General features: G+C 38.8%; 3 protein-coding genes across 3 annotated transcripts; 2 read left to right on the plus strand and 1 right to left on the minus strand.

The window, feature by feature from the left end:
* Nucleotides 1-31: 31 nt before the first annotated feature.
* LOC140812542 (uncharacterized) lies at nt 32-1,142 on the plus strand. The gene is made up of 2 exons (XM_073170840.1): nt 32-252; nt 360-1,142. The coding sequence occupies exons 1-2, from the start codon at nt 118-120 to the stop codon at nt 987-989; spliced, it is 765 nt and encodes a 254-aa protein (XP_073026941.1). The 5' UTR covers nt 32-117; the 3' UTR covers nt 990-1,142.
* A 2,320-nt stretch (nt 1,143-3,462) lies between these two features.
* Nucleotides 3,463-5,655, minus strand: LOC140812266 (uncharacterized). The gene is made up of 2 exons (XM_073170495.1): nt 5,347-5,655; nt 3,463-5,182 (listed from the first exon to the last, which is right to left on the minus strand). The coding sequence occupies exons 1-2, from the start codon at nt 5,401-5,403 to the stop codon at nt 4,310-4,312; spliced, it is 930 nt and encodes a 309-aa protein (XP_073026596.1). The 5' UTR covers nt 5,404-5,655; the 3' UTR covers nt 3,463-4,309.
* A 3,125-nt stretch (nt 5,656-8,780) lies between these two features.
* Nucleotides 8,781-13,061, plus strand: LOC140811358 (uncharacterized). The gene is made up of 3 exons (XM_073169206.1): nt 8,781-10,043; nt 10,149-10,320; nt 11,194-13,061. The coding sequence occupies exons 1-3, from the start codon at nt 8,781-8,783 to the stop codon at nt 13,059-13,061; spliced, it is 3,303 nt and encodes a 1,100-aa protein (XP_073025307.1).
* The last annotated feature ends 4,835 nt before the right edge of the window (nt 13,062-17,896 follow it).

The following is a 17,896-nucleotide window of genomic DNA, read 5'->3' on the forward strand; positions in this document are numbered from 1 at the left end:
CATACTATAAAAATGGTGCTGGCTCCGCATTTTCCTCCATCCAATCGCAGAAAACTGTAGATATTCGGATTGATCTTGCGTAAACGTTTTAAGGCAACGATTTTTTCATCACACAATATGGCAGCCATGTTCGCAGCTCGAACAACAGTTCTCAACCTCTCAAATTCTTTATCTTCAAATTACCCCTCTATCCCTGTTCGTCCCAAAGTATCCAGAGTTACCTTTACTACGTCTAGATACCCGGGGGTTAAGGTAAGACATTAACTTAATTATATTAATTTATAACATATATATATTGGCTTTGAGTTTTTCTCTTATTGATTTTTTTACTCTGTCTGGCTGGCGTTGGGTAATGCAAGGTACCTCATGCAACTGATGGGAGTAGAGAGTATCGTTTCAACGTCGACGAGGCCGTCAAAAATGCCCAAGACTCAGTGAATGAAAGCTTCGACAGAGCAAGAGAGAAAGGTCGTGAGGTGAGAGAGAATGTTGCGGAGAACTCCCAGGTATGGAAGGATAGAGGTAGTGACGCTGGTGCAAGGGCGTCGGGAAGGGCAAGTGAAGTCAGAGACAGAGCGGCGGAATCAGCGCACGACTTGGAGGGGAAGGCGAAAGAGACTGCGGGTAACCTTAACAAACAGGGCGAGGAAAAATTAGGCGACGCATCCGATAAAGCTTACGAGGTTAGGGACAAAAGTCAGCACACTGCCGGAAATGTGGCCGACGGAGTTAAAGATTATGCACACGACGCTGAGGGAACGGCGAAGACAGCTGCAGGAACGGTGGTGGATAAGACGAAAGAAGCTGCAGGGATGGTGGCTGATATGACGAAGGACATTGCTGATGGAGCCAAGGAGAACACTGAATGGGCAGTGGACAAGACGGCCGACGCAGCGAGGAGTGCAGATCATAACGCAAAGAGGACTGGGGAGAAAATTAGAGAAACAGTAGCCGGGAAAGATGATGAAGTGGACTCGAAGCGGCGCTAAGCTGCGGAGCAGGATCTCGATCGTGAAACATATTTTGATGCATGCATGTTACTTGAGTTTTGAACTATTTATGGAACATTTAGAACTATTTTAATGTGTATACGAGCTTGTTTCACCCATTTGGGATGATATATCAAATATAAATATTGACATTATTATCATTAATTAAAATATAAGGGCAATCTTGATCCTAATTGCCGACTAATTAATTCAAGGCACATCACGACTGCAAAACCAACCAGATTATAAGGTCAATTAGTAAACACATGAATCGTCGTTTGGCGAGTTATAAGATATTTCTGCCTCTTGTTTGTAAGCATATAAATGACAGACTTTGAAAAATCCTTCTAATTTGGAAAAGCTCTCGTATGTAATATGAACAAGCTGAAGTGGATAAAATCCCCAAGTTAAATCGACAAAATTATAACCTAACGTTATCAACGATTGCTTGTTCAAAACTTATATATTTAATTTCAGATTTATTTACTGATCCTGTTTTGTGGTATTTGACCCTGAAAGAGGACTAGATGATAGGATTAATCTTGTTTTTTTTTTTTATAATGAACTCCTGCCTATATATACCGTAGGTAAAATAAATTATTACTGGTTTTTCCTTGTCGTGACCCTCTGATGTCATAAGATAAGTTAATCCTGTAAAATACATTTAAATTAACAAGTGGAATACAAATCGAATTGGAATTCAGTGAATTCAATTAATTAGTAGGCATGGACCAACCGGGACGTGGCAGCAGCTCGAATATTAATCACGTCTATCGCCAAAGGATGAGAAATTAGTTGATCATGCATAATACATATAGAAATACTTGTGCTTGAGTGCCTCTGGTCTAGTTATGGCGGCTACAACCTACAATGAACCAGAAATATAATATTAGCTCCTCGTATGTTGGCTTTCATTAATCTGTGTCTTCAACTTAAAATTTTCCAATTCATGATAAATTAATAACGCCAACTTTTTCATGGAGTTTTAGAAATTTTTCTCAAGTTTCAGCCTTCTGATTATGTACTAGCCATAGTACTAGTACCACCTGTGTTTGTACATGAGCATGATGAAAATTTATTCTTGATTATTAATTATTTATTTGGAACAGTCATTCATATATATTTTAACCCTAACATGCATGCATGATTATGTGTTTAATTGTTGTGCTAAACTGAACGTGCACGAGCTTACGGAAATTGGTAAAGGCCATATGCATGCATTATAGATATTTATAAAGGTGCTTAATTTCCTTCCTAATAAAATGCTAAAACATGCCGTGGCGACTTGCGTACGTGGAAAATGGGGATAAATTTTTGCAATGTGTCAATTAGGATTAAAATTAAAATTTTTTGAGAAAATTAAAATTTTAAGTGAGCGGAAATATGTAATAATTAAATAAAAGAATTTTGTTATCGAATCGTGCGTTGATCATATATAAAATAAATAAAAAATGATGCCGACAGTAGAAATATTTGGAGTGTTGCAGTAGCATAAAATGATGTATAATTCTAAAAAAATGATCATGTATAATTAATTAAATTATTATTTCCTATATTTTGCGAAACCAGCAACACCTCAAGAGGATAAATCATGTTTTGCCTTTCTTTTTTCCAGTATGATGCTTAATACAGTTTTGTACACCTAAATAAATAAATTCAAAATGCATCTCCTCAATTTTATTTAACGAAATCCATTAAAATTTCATAAAGCAATATTATACAGATAGTCATCCACCTGAACTGAGATATTCTGCCCACTTGTTATAATTTGTAATATTACCCATTGCCCTTTAATCCCTATACTTCGTTTCTAACAAATTCGTGGGAATACGAATAAGTTAAAAATTCGGTTTGATTACTTTGAAGTTTTAATGTTTTTTGTCCAGAAAAATAGATTGTTTCGGCTAATTCGGTTAGAATTTGAACAGCTTTTTTTTAAAAAAAATGAAAAAATAAATAATAGTTTTTTTCAAATATAGAACTTTAATACAAGAAATTGATTTTATGCCGTGGTGTTGGTATATAAGTTTATTTGAATTGAATTTTATGCTATTCATATGCTAATGAGTGGTCTCATGTGAGACCGTGAGACGGGTCAACCTAAACGATATTCACAATAAAAATTAATACTCTTAGCATTAAAATGTAATATTTTTTCGATGACCCAAATAAGAGATCTGTCTTACAAATACAACTTGTGAGATCGTCTCACACAAGTTTTTGCCTATTCTAATTAGACCAGAAGAAAAAACGTTTAGGCTTATTTACGGATTTTGTTGTCGGGAATGACCTTTAGTTTCAATTAATTTTTTCAAAATTTTGGTTAATTTGAATATCGACTGAAATAATCGATTTATTAGTTACAATGAAAGGTTCTAAAACTCAGATTTCAAAACATCAAGGAACATTACTGCAGGAACACAAGTGCGAGATAATTGATCTGAAGAACATATCAATGGAGTTAAAAAAAGGGTAAAATTCATAGCCAATACAATTATATAGGCATAAAAACGGGTAAATAAAAATATAAAGATGTTTACAATCCCCCTCTCATCTCTACTAATTAGTAAACCGACCCATCTCCCCTAAAAACTAAAAACCAAAAAAAAAAAAAACATTAAATAAATACACAGTTGATCCCCAGAGACCCTTGCCTGTGGTTTTCGATCTTGAACATGTATACTTATTTCGAAAATTTATAAAAAAAAAAAGCAAATCAAATCCCCACCTCAAATGAATAAAACAAGATACAATACTGAAATTAATACACAAGGAAAAAAGGAGGAGAAAACAGTAATGTCATAGATATAGATATATACCGATATACATGAATATACTACTCAACTGATGAATCCGACAATCCACGTTTAATTATTAGCTAACCTCTTCCAATATTGTAATGTTGACGATGTAGTGGGTTGAGGAAGATCGGAGGTTCCTCTCGGCGCAAAATTTGAATGATCTGATCAACCTTCCAATTTAAAATAAGGAGGCTGCGTTCTCTTGCTGCTGACATGATCTCTCCGATCCATTTTCAAACCTCTGCCATCTATTTCTCTCAAGTAATAATTAAGATTCTGAGCATCTCCCTTTTCTGGCCTTTTATTTGGAAGAAATGTAAAAGAAATAAAAACTCTATCCACCCGGAAGAGATCGAAGACAATAAGTCAGGAAATGCGTCAATTTTTTTCGAGTTAAGTTGCTAGATCAGAGAAGGGACGGAAGAACCAACATTTGAAGTATCAAACCAAGAACCAGCATTATTGGAGGTGTTCCATAGAAGGGAAGAAGCAGAATCATGAGTGGAATCAATCTGTTGATCAACAGGGATATAGGTTCCAATCCAACCTGTTTTGAGCTTCTATTTTGTATTCCTTTTCTTTTATACCATTATCGTCGGGCATTTGCATAACATCGAAAGACATCAAACCTGTAAAGTTACTACCAGCTGCTGGAGTAACATCCTTCGGTCCATTTGTTATATATTTCTGATGTTGAAGGCTAGAAGCAAGCAAGGAAGCCATTGTTGAAGTGGAAGCTGCAAAAGTTGAAGATCCGAAAAATATAGGATCAATAGCAACAGATGAATTTGAGGTGCTGATAACATCTTTGATTTTCTTGACTGAATTGAACCCGTCTTTGTATTCATTGTTCTGAACAAACCCTAATCCAAGACCATTGATCTGAGGCAGATGCAAATCAAATCCATTGCTATCAGAAGTAACCCTAGGGGAACTAAACCTGGAAAATGGAAAGTTGAGCGGAGGATAATTAGTGGGTAGGCCGTAAAACATTGAATTATTGATGTGATTTGCATTTGAGCTGGATAGATCTGTCTGTTGCTGAACAGTAGGGCTTGTGGTAGCTGTTGAGTTAGAAGTAGAGATCCCATCCCCGCCGTTGGAAGGCTGCGCCGGCCTTTTCACTGCTCTCTTGTTCTTCCTACATCCCCCACCAACGGGGACGTTTCTTAATGTCCCGCCTCTAGTCCAGTAACGCTTACAGGCTTTACAAAAGTGTCTAGGCTGAGACAAGCTGTAGTTGTTGTAGTAACAAAACTTTGTATTGGAAGAATCGCAGCGAGGGCACTTGAGAGGCAGCTGCCGTTGATGCTCCTGCAGGCTTGTTTTCTCCATAATCTTACCTTTTGGCGTTGAAGCCATGAAAATTTCCTGATCATCTACTATCTGGTCCTGAGCAAACAAAGGGAAAGAAAAAGTCATGTGAAGATGGCGTGTATTTAGGGTAAAAATGACCATCACAGCAGGGATATTCCATGGACAAAAGCTAAGAAACAAAAAATGGGGTCCGGTCGAGTTTTGTCAAATAATTGAGACAAGGAGAGATGGGAAAGAACCTGTGGCAGTCCCCATTGATTAGTGGCAGTCATCTTCTTCTCACAGTTTACGAGCATTTCCTCTCTTCGACCCTCGAGAGAATAATAGTTATTGGTTCGAAACAAAGAGTAACAAGACAAGGAGCAGGTACGAACGATGAGAAGTTTTTGTTTACGGATTTGAATCAATCAGTTTGGTGTTAATTTGATATATCAGAGAGAAATTAAAAGAAGAAGAAGGGAGAATGATTCGAAAAGGAATTAGCTGATCTAAGTTCACGAGAAGGGACTGGTGTGGAATGAATTAGCTAGTGTAACGTACTTGAATCACTTTTTATTGTGAAACGTATTATCAAGTCTTGCTAAATTTGAATTGCGAATATAATATGTTGTTTATATCACATGCTCGATGCTTCCAGAAGCCAATCAAAGGTTTTCTTACTAATTATAATACTAAGGATTTTTGAAAAAATTTAATTTATAAACAACGTACTCATATATTATTGTGATGATTTAAAAGTGATTTTGCATGTTTATCGTATCTCTCAAATTAACTTTTGCTAGTATTTAAAATATTGCTTAATAACTAAAATTAATTGCTCTAGACTAATTAATATAAAAAAAAAAAAAAAAAAAAATTGGTTGCTTAATAAAGTCCTCGATCATGCCCCTCGAACTGGTTTATGAAATTGAATAATTAACAACTGGGAGGACATTCCGGGTACTGAAGAATTGGACAAGAAGTAATCTCGAGAATTTCAAATGGAATTTTGCAGATATCTTCACAATCCACACATTCTCTTGATCATAACAGATGGATGTGCGTATCCCTAGATCGATGAAACTCAAGACAAGTACCACCCACCTCGAATCCCACTTTTATTTACAAATATGAACTCCAGATGTTACAATCAACCATCGGGCCCCGGCTGTACATAATTAATTCATGTGTTGTATCCACTGTCACTTCCGGAGAATTGATTAGTACTTGGAGACAATACAGATCGAGGAGGATTCATCAAAAATAAATATTATTTTTGAAAACGGTGTTTGATTATTATTATTATTATTATTATTATTAATGTTTTAGTTCACACATGTGGCTCCTCCAAATTGGATTGAGAATATTGCTCACTGCAGATTCAATATCTATTGTTAATCCAAATAGGGGAAGTGTATGTTTGATCTCACATAAAAAAATAATAATAGCAATGTCGGTCATTTAATTTATCATGAGATTAATGTCCTTAATGTGGGTTGAATTAAACTCTTTTTTTTGTCTTTCTGTGTGTGTATATATATATATATATAATTAATACTCTCAACTGACCTAGTGCAAGAAATGCATGCATAGTGGCGTGAAATGAATAAAAAATAAAATCATAGAAATATATATTGCAGAAGACGAAAGTTAATATCTTATCTGTTGCTTTCTTAGATGTGACAGTGTATTTGTCTGATTAAAACATGATATTTGTGATTAGTGATGAATTATGATCACTCATTATTTATACATTATGATTAAATAAGTAATCATGATTTACTTAATCAGCACATCAGGGCCGTGCTTATTAGGAGGCAAATGAGTCCAATGACTCAGACCCATATCTTTTTTGAGGCCCAAATTTTTTTTTTTTGAAAAAATTTATCATATATAATACTAGTTATTAGATAGCCCAAAATCAAGTATTTATTAAATGGAACTTGCTTAGCATGTTATCGATTTATTCCTCAATCTTTCCCAATATTCATCTGCAGACAAGCCTTAATCGACTACAGTCGTTGCGTCGTCTCTAGGTTTGATTGAAAGACCCATGAGGAGCTGTAAGTCTATTTTTTTGTATTTGCTTTGTTCGGGCTTCTAATTTTTTATTGTAGTTTTTTTACTTTCTTCAGGGTTTTATGTGGTATCTATAATCTATGTTTTTTAACTGAAACTTTGGTGGATGTAATGCTTATCCGATTTTCAAATGCTCATATTGCTTATAAAATCTTGTTGACTGTCCTGGTCACAGTAGCAAGTGCAGAGTGAAGTTTCTCAAAGATAAAGCTCATCAAAACTTTTATCCGATCAACCATGTCACGAGAAAGATTGAATGGATTGATTATGTTATCGATTGAAAAAGAAATTACTGAACAACTTGATTATACAGACTTGATTAGTATTTAGCTCTAAAACTGTTAGGCGGGTTGTTTTTAGTGATCATTTTGGACATGTTTGGTATATTTATTCCTTTAGTTTTTTATTATCTTTGACGTATTGATTTAAATTGAAAAATTGCTATGGAACTAAAAAAAATATGAACACACATTATGATTCGGACGTCTTTTTTTAAAAGTTAGACTCAGGTCCAAATATTGTTAGGATCGGCCCTGCATCACATATACAGTATGATGAGCGGATAAAAAACACTGCTACAAGGATAAAATGAGCAAAAGATGCTTTCACGTCTTAAATGAAGTGTATGACATAATCTGACAACAATTTTTCCATAAAAAATCCGATTCAGAAAGAAGTGCTTGTTGAAATTGTCTACAATTGTCGACTTTAATTAATCATGATAAAGAATTGAACAGCTCCCAAAAAATTCCAAAGAAAAAGCGCCAAGAACTCGCATGTGGATGTCTGTATCTTACGCTCATCGATCATGATTAAAACAATGCTTTATTAGCGCAAACGCCTATTTTCCGCGAAAAATATTGTTTAATTTTCTGATGAGTTAAAATTTTATTTAATTAAATGGAGTACGATTTTTATTTTAAAAAAATATCTCAAAAGCATAAAAAAAAACAATCTTTTTTTTTGTAAACTAGAAGTTGAATAATCTTAAATACAGCACCACATTCCCTTTAAATTTTGTGTCGTCCAATAGATCGTTGATTACGTCACATAGGACACCACAGCTAAATGCTGCAGCGCGCACACACACACACACACACACACACACACACATATATATATATATATATATATATATATATATATATATAATGTTATGCCTATATATTATAATTAATTAAACTAAAAAAAGAATTGTTTAAAGTAGGTTATCATATAATTGTTAGCTATAGATGTATATCTTGTGTATATAGTCTTTCCAATAAACGTGTTTTGGTAGTTTACGTTTCTTTGCTTGTACAGCTACTATAAATAGTAGCATTCATCCCTTTTGGTCGTTAATGAAGACACAGAAAATATTTCTCTTCATTCATGTTACGTATACTTTAACATGGTATCAGAGCAATTAATCGATCGCAACAGGTGTTGGGCTACAAATTTCTGACTTCCGTGCAGACAAGATCTAGCTAAACTTGCTGCAATTCATGGAATTCGTCTCAATTTTTTGAAGGAAAATTGCGATCAGGCTCGCGATTGAAGATTTCTCTTCGGTTTGATTAAGATCTGATATTTGTAGTCATTTGTAAATTGTTTGCATTTTCTTTCTACCTTCGCGATGACGCATACACTTGGATTCAATGATCCGTTGTTTTTACATCCTTCGGATATGCCAGGGATGAATTTGGTGAATGATCAGCTTCTAGGCATTGAGAATTATGGAATTTGGAGTAGAGCTATGCTTATTGCGTTCAGAGCTAAGAACAAAATCAGTTTTATTGATGGATCATTCCCACGACCTGAAGCTGGAAATGCAACTTTGCATCAATGGGAACGCTGCAATGCTCTGGTCCTTTCATGGATCATGAACACTGTTTCCAAAGAGATTTTTAGAGGTATTGTTTATTCCACTGATGCATCAGTAGTTTGGTCTGACTTGAAGGAACAATTTGACAAGGTAAACGGATCACGAATTTTCTCCATTCATCGCGATATTACTCGATTAGTTCAAGGAAATAGTACTATCTCTGTTTATTACTCGAAATTGAAGCATCTCTGGGACGAATATAATTCCCTGGTCACTCTCCCATCCTGTGAGTGTGATACTGCCAAGCAGTACCTGAATCATGAAAATCAGCAAAGACTTCTTCAATTCCTTATAGGATTGAATGATAGCTATATGTCAATTCGTAGCCAAATTCTTATGATGGATCCCCTTCCCAATGTTGGACAAGCTTTTTCTATTTTATCACAAGAGGAAACACATCGGTCTTTGGTTCCAGTGGATGCCCAACCAGCTTCTGTATTTTATTCTTCACAATATAAGTCCGAGGAACCTAAGAAATATCATACTCAGCATTCAGCTTCTAGTTATTGTGATTATTGCAAATGGACAGGGCACACTAAGGCTACATGCTACAAATTAGTTGGCTATCCTCCAGGACATCGTCTTCATGGGCAGCCTCTTTATTCTGATAATAAGAGAAATTTCAGAGGATATGGAAAGCCTAATAAACCGTCTGTATCCGCTAATCTAGCAGAGGATGGTCCAACTAAGGAAAAGGAAACAATCACTTCCCAGCCCACTGTTCCATTATTTACTTCAGAACAGTATGCAGAGATTATGAAATTGCTGGGCGCTAATTCCATTCAACCTCCCACCGATCCAGTTGCTAACATGGCAGGTAATAAGTTGAAGTTTTGTGATGATTGGATCATTGATACTGGTGCTAATGAACATATGACTGGCTGTTCATATATCTTACAACGTGCTAGGTCCATGGCTAATTCCTCCAGTTCCGTTAGACTGCCAAATGATAGTAAACTTGCTATTAGCCACATTGGTTCCGTTAACCTGTCACCATCTATCACTCTCTCTAATGTGCTTTATATCCCTCATTTCCAATTCAATCTTTTATCCGTCTCTAAGTTCACTAAGAATCATAATTGCTTCATCATTTTTTTCCCTCGTTTTTGCCTATTTCAGGACCTAACGAGTGGGAGGATAATTGGGATTGGTAGAGAGAGAAATGGGTTGTACCATCTCACCAGCCAAATGTTTCAGCAATCCAGTACAGTCAACAATGAGCCTCAATCTTCCTTTTCTGATTTGAGATGTAATACCTTACATTTTCAGAATAATCTTGTTGTTCCTAAGAGTAATATTGATTGTGATGTTTGGCATAAACGTTTAGGCCACATGTCCATCTCTCGTATGTCTTTGTTGCCATTTTTTTCAAAGGATTTATCTTTGAAACATTGTACAGTTTGCCCACAATCAAAACAAACAAGATTGGCATTTCCCAAAGTTAGTATCTCCAAATCATTGCTTCCTTTTCAGCTTATACATGTCGATATTTAGGGTCCGTTCCATACACCTACATATAATGGGGAGAGGTATTTCTTAACTATTGTTGATGATTTTTCTAGGGGTACTTGGGCATTTCTTATGCACTCTAAACTTGATGTTCTTCGGTTGCTCAAACAATTTTTTGCTTTAGTAACACGTCAATTTTCAGCTCAAGTTAAGTCACTCCGAAGTGATAATGCTGCTGATTTTTTCAAAACTGAATGTCGAGATTTCCTTTCTTCTCTTGGTGTAATTCATTTCAGTTCTTGCCCATATACACCCCAACAAAACGGGGTAGTTGAAAGGAAACATAGACACATTCTAGAAATAGCAAGAGCCTTGAGATTTCAAGCCTCTTTGCCCCTTCGTTTTTGGGGAGATTGTGTTTTGACTGCTGTCTATCTCATCAACCGAACACCAAGCCCGTTATTATGCAATAAAACTCCTTTTGAGTTATTGTTTCATAAAGCCCCTTCTTATGGTCATTTGAGGACACTTGGTTGTCTTTGTTATGTTACATATCCTCACCTTGATCATAAGTTTTCTGCCCGTGCCAAAGCATGTGTTTTTCTAGGCTATTCCAATGTCCAAAAAGGATATAGGGTTATGAGTCTTGACAGTCACAAATTCACCACTTCAAGAGACATTATATTTCATGAGACCATATTTCCTTTTTCTACAGAGACTACTTTTACTCCACCCTTTCCACATCATTCTCCTATTCCAGACTCTTTTGATAGCTCACTGCCTGTAAATGACTCTTCCACATTACAGTTAAATGATCCTACCCATTTTCCACCTCTACGTCGATCTTCTAGGACAAGAGTTACACCTAACTGGACCAAAGATTTTTCTTGTTCCAACTTGCCACAGAGTCATTCTTCTCAGTGTCTTTACCCTCTATCACATCATATTTCTTATTCTAAATTTTCATCTCCATACCAACACTTCGTGGCTGCCATTTCCTCTGTTCATGAGCCTCATTCCTATCATGAGGCAGTTAAGGATTCTCGTTGGAAATCAGCCATGGACTTAGAACTTGCCGCTTTGGAGTCAAACCACACTTGGGATGTGGTTGATCTGCCACTGAATGTTAAACCCATTGGATGTCGTTGGGTTTACAAAGTTAAGCATAATTCAGACGGGTCTGTTGATAAGCTCAAAGCACGATTAGTTGCGAAAGGCTACACTCAACAACCCGGGGTCGACTTTCATGATACCTTTTCGCCTACGGCCAAGATTGTCACCATTAGGTGTTTATTGAGTTTGTCCGCATCATATCAGTGGCCTATTACTCAGATGGATGTGGCAAATGCATTCCTTCATGGTGATCTCGATGAAGAGATTTTTATGACATTACCACTTGGTTATCGTGTTCAAGATAAGCATAAAGTGTGTCGTTTGCGCAAATCGTTATATGGTCTTAAGCAAGCGTCTCGACAATGGAATCTCAAGTTTGCTGGAATTATGAATATTGCAGGATACATACAATCACAGCATGATCATTCATTGTTTGTTAAAAAATCCTCCAACCACATTGTGATACTTGTGGTGTATGTGGATGACATAGTGATTACGGGCAGTAGTGAGGATATGATCGCTGACTTGAAGTGTTTTTTACATTCTCAACTTCAAATCCGTGACCTTGGCCGATTAAAATACTTTTTGGGCATTGAGGTTGCTCGCTCTCATGATGGTATTTATCTCAACCAACGCAAATATGTACTAGAGCTTATTAAAGATGTTGGCGTTTCCGGCAGTAAGCCATTTGATACTCCGATGGAACAACACAGAAAACTAACAACTGTGGAACTTGATTCTATCATTAATCCCAATTCCGCTGTGCTATCTGCTGATCCTTTACTCATCAATCCAGATGCCTATCAGAGGTTAGTTGGTCGTTTGATATATCTTACCATTACACGACCTGATATTTGTTACGTTGTGCAACATCTTAGTCAGTTCATGCATTCCCCTAAAAAATCTCATATGGATGCTGTTATTCGCGTGGTGAAGTATTTGAAATGTTCCCCAGGCTTGGGTATATTACTTTCCTCCAAGAATTCTATGACTCTTTCCGCATATTGTGATTCTGATTGGGCTTCATGTCCGATGTCTCGACGTTCATTGACTGGATTTTGCATTCAACTTGGAACCTCTTTGTTGTCTTGGCGCACCAAGAAGCAAAATACAGTCTCCAGATCATCAGCCGAAGCCGAATATCGTGCAATGGCTGCTGCAACTTGTGAAATTGTTTGGATCCGTGGTGTTCTCAATGACATGGGTCTTACACTTACTGCTCCAGCCAGATTATTCTGTGATAACAAAGCTGCTCTACACATTGCCGCCAATCCAATGTATCATGAACGAACCAAGCATATTGAGATCGATTGCCATTTGATCCGAGAAAAACTGAAGTCGGGGATCATTCAAACAGAACACGTCTCTACTGTCAATCAGCTTGCAGATGTCTTCACGAAGAGTTTGAGCAAAGAACAACATACCTTTTTGCTGTCCAAGCTTGGTCTTTGCAACTTATACCAAGCTTGAAGGGGGTGTGTTAGCTATAGATGTATATCTTGTGTATATAGTCTTTCCAATAAACGTGTTTTGGTAGTTTACGTTTCTTTGCTTGTACAGCTACTATAAATAGTAGCATTCATCCCTTTTGGTCGTTAATGAAGACACAGAAAATATTTCTCTTCATTCATGTTACGTATACTTTAACAATAATGCGTGATCATATATTGACTAAATTAAAGGAATTGATGCAATTATACAGTAGGTTTTTTTTAATACGAAAAAGATTTCCAATAATTAAAAATGGCCACATGTGGTGTGGCAGCTCGGCTTCAAAGTTGAGAAAAAAGAAGAAACGGATTATGTACAACTCCAAGGGATCTCTTCAATCTGCTAACATTCACACCAAACGTACCACTTTCTTCATTATATTATTTTTAAGTTTTAACTTTTCCCCACACTCGAATTATTTATGGCAAAAAATTGTGTGAGATGGTCTGACGGATTGTATTTGTGAGACAGATCTCTTATTTGGGTCATCCATGGAAAAGTGTTACTTTTTATTGTGAATATTGGTAAGGTTGACCCGTCTCGCAGATTAAGATCCGTGAGACGGTCTCAAATGAGACCCACTAATTATTTATATATATCGATATATGTTCCATCATTAATTTTTTTTCCTCAAATGGTTATTGACCGATAATTATACAAGAGAATATCTGATGTAAGGAATTAAGAATGTTACTAACTCAAAAGGATCGGTTTAAGAATTCGTGCATTAAATTTGTGGAGAACATGTTATGATATTAATGGAATTTGACTAAGGGTTTTGTCCCTGCACGAGCCAAGAAATCCACATCTTTTCATAATATAGCTTTTCGATAGTTACTGCTAGTTTTTCTGTTCTTTTGCAACAAAATTGAAACCTTTTATTTTAAATTATTTGATTTTTTAAAAATTAGTTCTCTCTCACTTTGGATTCTAGTTATAATAAAAAAAAATTCCTAGTTTTAATTGTTTTTTTTACAAGATCGAATCTCTTTACTCATCCGCACAAGATAAATTCTGTATACACACACTTTTGTATTCCTTTTTCCATATATTTTGATATCGCTGAAATCGGTGATGCTAGCTGGGAGGTCAGATCCCTGCTTGGAGAGCTCGGACCAAACGTTGGAACGCTGGCAGGAAAGTCGGCACGTCACTCGGGGAGCTCGGATTGGACTTGCAAGAATGAGCGGGGAGCTCGGATTTGTACTTGCAAGAATGAGCGGGGAGCTCGGATTTGTACTTTTAGGGAGCTCGGGTCAGATCTCCGAAATCTGAAAGCACAAACAAGAGTGTGAGAAGGGGGCCGGAAGGTTGTTCTGGCGTAGCCCCTCCGACGCTCAAGTCAGAGAACAGAAAACCGAGAGGATAATGTGTGTGCTGAGAGAATGTGAATATATGAATTAATAAAACAATGAACGGAACCTGGTATTTATAGGAGAACAATAGAGTCCTAGTTTGGCAGATTAGGATCCTCAGAATCTTCGAAAGATTTGATTAGATCTTGCCCAGATTTGGTTTAGATATCGTGATAGATTTGCTTAGATCTCCGATGGGCTTTGCCTTTCTGGGCTTTGATCTGGGTGGGCTACGCGCTTATTGTTTGAATAAGAACTCTTGTGGATATGAGTCCGCCTGATGCTGGGACCTCCTGGGAGCTCGGCTCGGGAGCTCGGCCGGAGAGTCTCCAATTGTCCTTCTATCACCTTCTGGGAGGTCGGCTTGGTTGGAGGTCGGCTCGGTATAGGAGGTCGGCTAGGGAGCTCGGGTAATGCATCTCCAATCGTCCCGATATCTCTATGTAGGAGGTCAGCTCGGCTTCATGCGGGGAGGTCGGCACGGGACCTCAGCCGCCCTCTCTGATCGACGGTCCTGCTGTTTTGGGAGGTCGGCTGGGATGACCTCCCGCTGATGACTTCAAGTGCTCCTTTGAGTGCTGGGCCTCCCTCGAGATGGGCTATCGAAATCGTAATCGGCAGGGGCGCACGAGATAGCTCGGATGCGGAGCTCATCCGAGGTATCCAGCCACGAAGGGTGGAGCTCGAACCAGGGGTCGGACGTCCTGATTGGCTCCTCGGGGTAACTGAGACTGAGCTGATTCAGGGCTGCTCCATCATCATCAGGAACGAGGCGGGAGCTCACCCCCTCAGTCTCAGGACACTCACCTGACCTCGAAACGACTTCCATGAGGGGGTCGTACTGATCCACCTCACGGAATATCCCCTCGGAGGTCGACAAGGAAGAGGGGCGGGGGGAAACCATGAAAGCAGTACCTACGGAAGGTCGGGGAATAAGGCAGAGAGTTGGAAAATGAGAAAACGCGTGGAGGGTCGGAGCCGAGGTGAAGGAATCAAAGCGTAAGAGACTGAGTGGGGTTTGAGAGGGTATTTATAGAGGGACCTTGAGGAGATCGGACCGTTGATTTCGGGTGACGTGGGCGGCTAGGATGTTCTCGAAGATCGTGCAACTAGTCTTTGGCTTGACAGGTGGCAGTGGCGGTTCATATTCAGGTCGGGAACCTACAAAATTGAAAGTGGAGCGCCTCAGCTTTTCACAAGCTCAGCAGATGTCATAAATGGGTAATTCAGTGTAGCTCGGGACCGCTGGTCTCAGCTCCGCCCTTTTCAGATCAGCACAGCGAACAGCCTTTTATGGCATGACGGTGTAATTAAGGGAATTCATCTGATAGCCCAGGGCAGTCGAAGAAGCCCAAGACTCAGCTCGACTAGAGGGTTTGCCTATCACATCAGGACATACCGACATGATGTCACGAAAGGCCAGCATAGCCAAAACAGCTTCTAAGCTCAGTCCAGCCGAAGACCACCAAGATCAGGCAACGGCGAGCCTCGGGTTTGTAACGTCAGCTCACCCGGCCGCTCAGCCATCTTAAGCTCAGCACGATTCAATAACCTTGACTTCGAAATAATCATGGGCAACCGGGAGCTCGCTCCACTACGAGCTTCTGGTTTTCAACGTCAGCTCGACTCGAGGGGGGGACTCGTGATACCCCCGGATGGAGGATGGGCTCGGCCCGCTCCCGATAGCCCATCTCGAGGGAGGCCCAGCACTCAAAGGAGCACTTGAAGTCATCAGCGGGAGGTCATCCGGGAGGTCATCCCAGCCGACCTCCCAAAACAGCAGGACCGTCGATCAGAGAGGGCGGCTGAGGTCCCGTGCCGACCTCCCCGCATGAAGCCGAGCTGACCTCCTACATAGAGATATCGGGACGATTGGAGATGCATTACCCGAGCTCCCTAGCCGACCTCCTATACCGAGCCGACCTCCAACCAAGCCGACCTCCCAGAAGGTGATAGAAGGACAATTGGAGACTCTCCGGCCGAGCTCCCGAGCCGAGCTCCCAGGAGGTCCCAGCATCAGGCGGACTCATATCCACAAGAGTTCTTATTCAAACAATAAGCGCGTAGCCCACCCAGATCAAAGCCCAGAAAGGCAAAGCCCATCGGAGATCTAAGCAAATCTATCACGATATCTTATCAAATCTTCCGAAGATTCTGAGGATCCAATCCTACCAAAACTAGGACTCTATTGTTTCCCTATAAATATCAGGTTCATTTCATTAATTTATTCATTCATACTTTTTCACATTCTCTTTGCACACACAGTTTTCTCTCTCAGTTTTCTGACTTGAGCGTCGGAGGGGCTACGCCGGAACAACCTTCCGGCCCCCTTCTAACACTCTTGTTTGTGTTTCTGGATTTCGAGGTGTCTGATCCGAGCTCCCAAGGTGAAGATCCGACCTCCCAGACAGCGTTCAAACGTTTGGTCCGAGCTCTCCAAGCAGGGATCTGACCTCCCAGCTAGCATCACCGATTTCAGCGATATCATATTTAATTACCATGTATGTTTAACATTGATTCATTGAAAATATGTGTACGTGTTATAAGATTATATAATTAAGGATGAAAATTCAATCAGCGTGTTTTTTAATTTCAATGATTAATTAATGAAATACTAATTTTTTTTTTAAATTGGTGGGTGCTGTAATTTTTTTTATTATTATTCATTAATTTAATGCGTCAGTCGCATGCTCACACTGGTCAAATCGATTGCGACAATAGGTCCCTGGAGTCGGTCGAGTAGTCACCAACATCGGCCCCGCCACCAGCACTAATATGCAGATGGGACCAGCGCGCGGAAGGAATCCCACCCGAAATGGCGAACATGAAAGAAACTCGACCAGCACGATTATGGAGTCTATAGTGCGATATGATGGCAACGCAACACCATAGTTTCTTCAGGGGGACCATATCCCAACTCCCAAATCAATTCGTTATCACATATAACGTGTCGACAAATCCTTCCCATGTGCTGACAAAACAATCCCGTTGTCCGGTTGTTTTTTAACTTGGCATGCATGCGATTTTTATCCAGATCAATATCTGCATTTCAAGTCCATTTGCATATATAGAATCCAACAGGAAACGCAAGATATATATGGCATGCACCGGCCTTAGTTTTCAGACATTTTTAATGCTGGCGTTCCCTCTCCTTCTCGATTTGCTTTCGCAGTCATTTAACTAATAAACGATCGGGTTCCACTCGGTCGAATATTTGTTATTGATTTGTTCGTCGAGCCTTTGATTTTCGATTTTAAATGCAAACAAGCATGATGAACACAGTTGGTCACTGATCCACTACCTCCTCCTACCTAACACAAATTTGATTTCGAATCATGACTTACCAAAGTGCATTGGTCAAAGTGATGTCGCGGTATTTTAAGAATTAGCGTGCGAAGAGAGACCCCAAACCTTAGCATCAAACTAACATTAATATTATATAAATAGAAATATTTACTT

The sequence above is a fragment of the Primulina eburnea genome, chromosome 14 (genome assembly GCF_022965805.1).
Source record: "Primulina eburnea isolate SZY01 chromosome 14, ASM2296580v1, whole genome shotgun sequence".
NCBI lineage: Eukaryota > Viridiplantae > Streptophyta > Magnoliopsida > Lamiales > Gesneriaceae > Primulina > Primulina eburnea.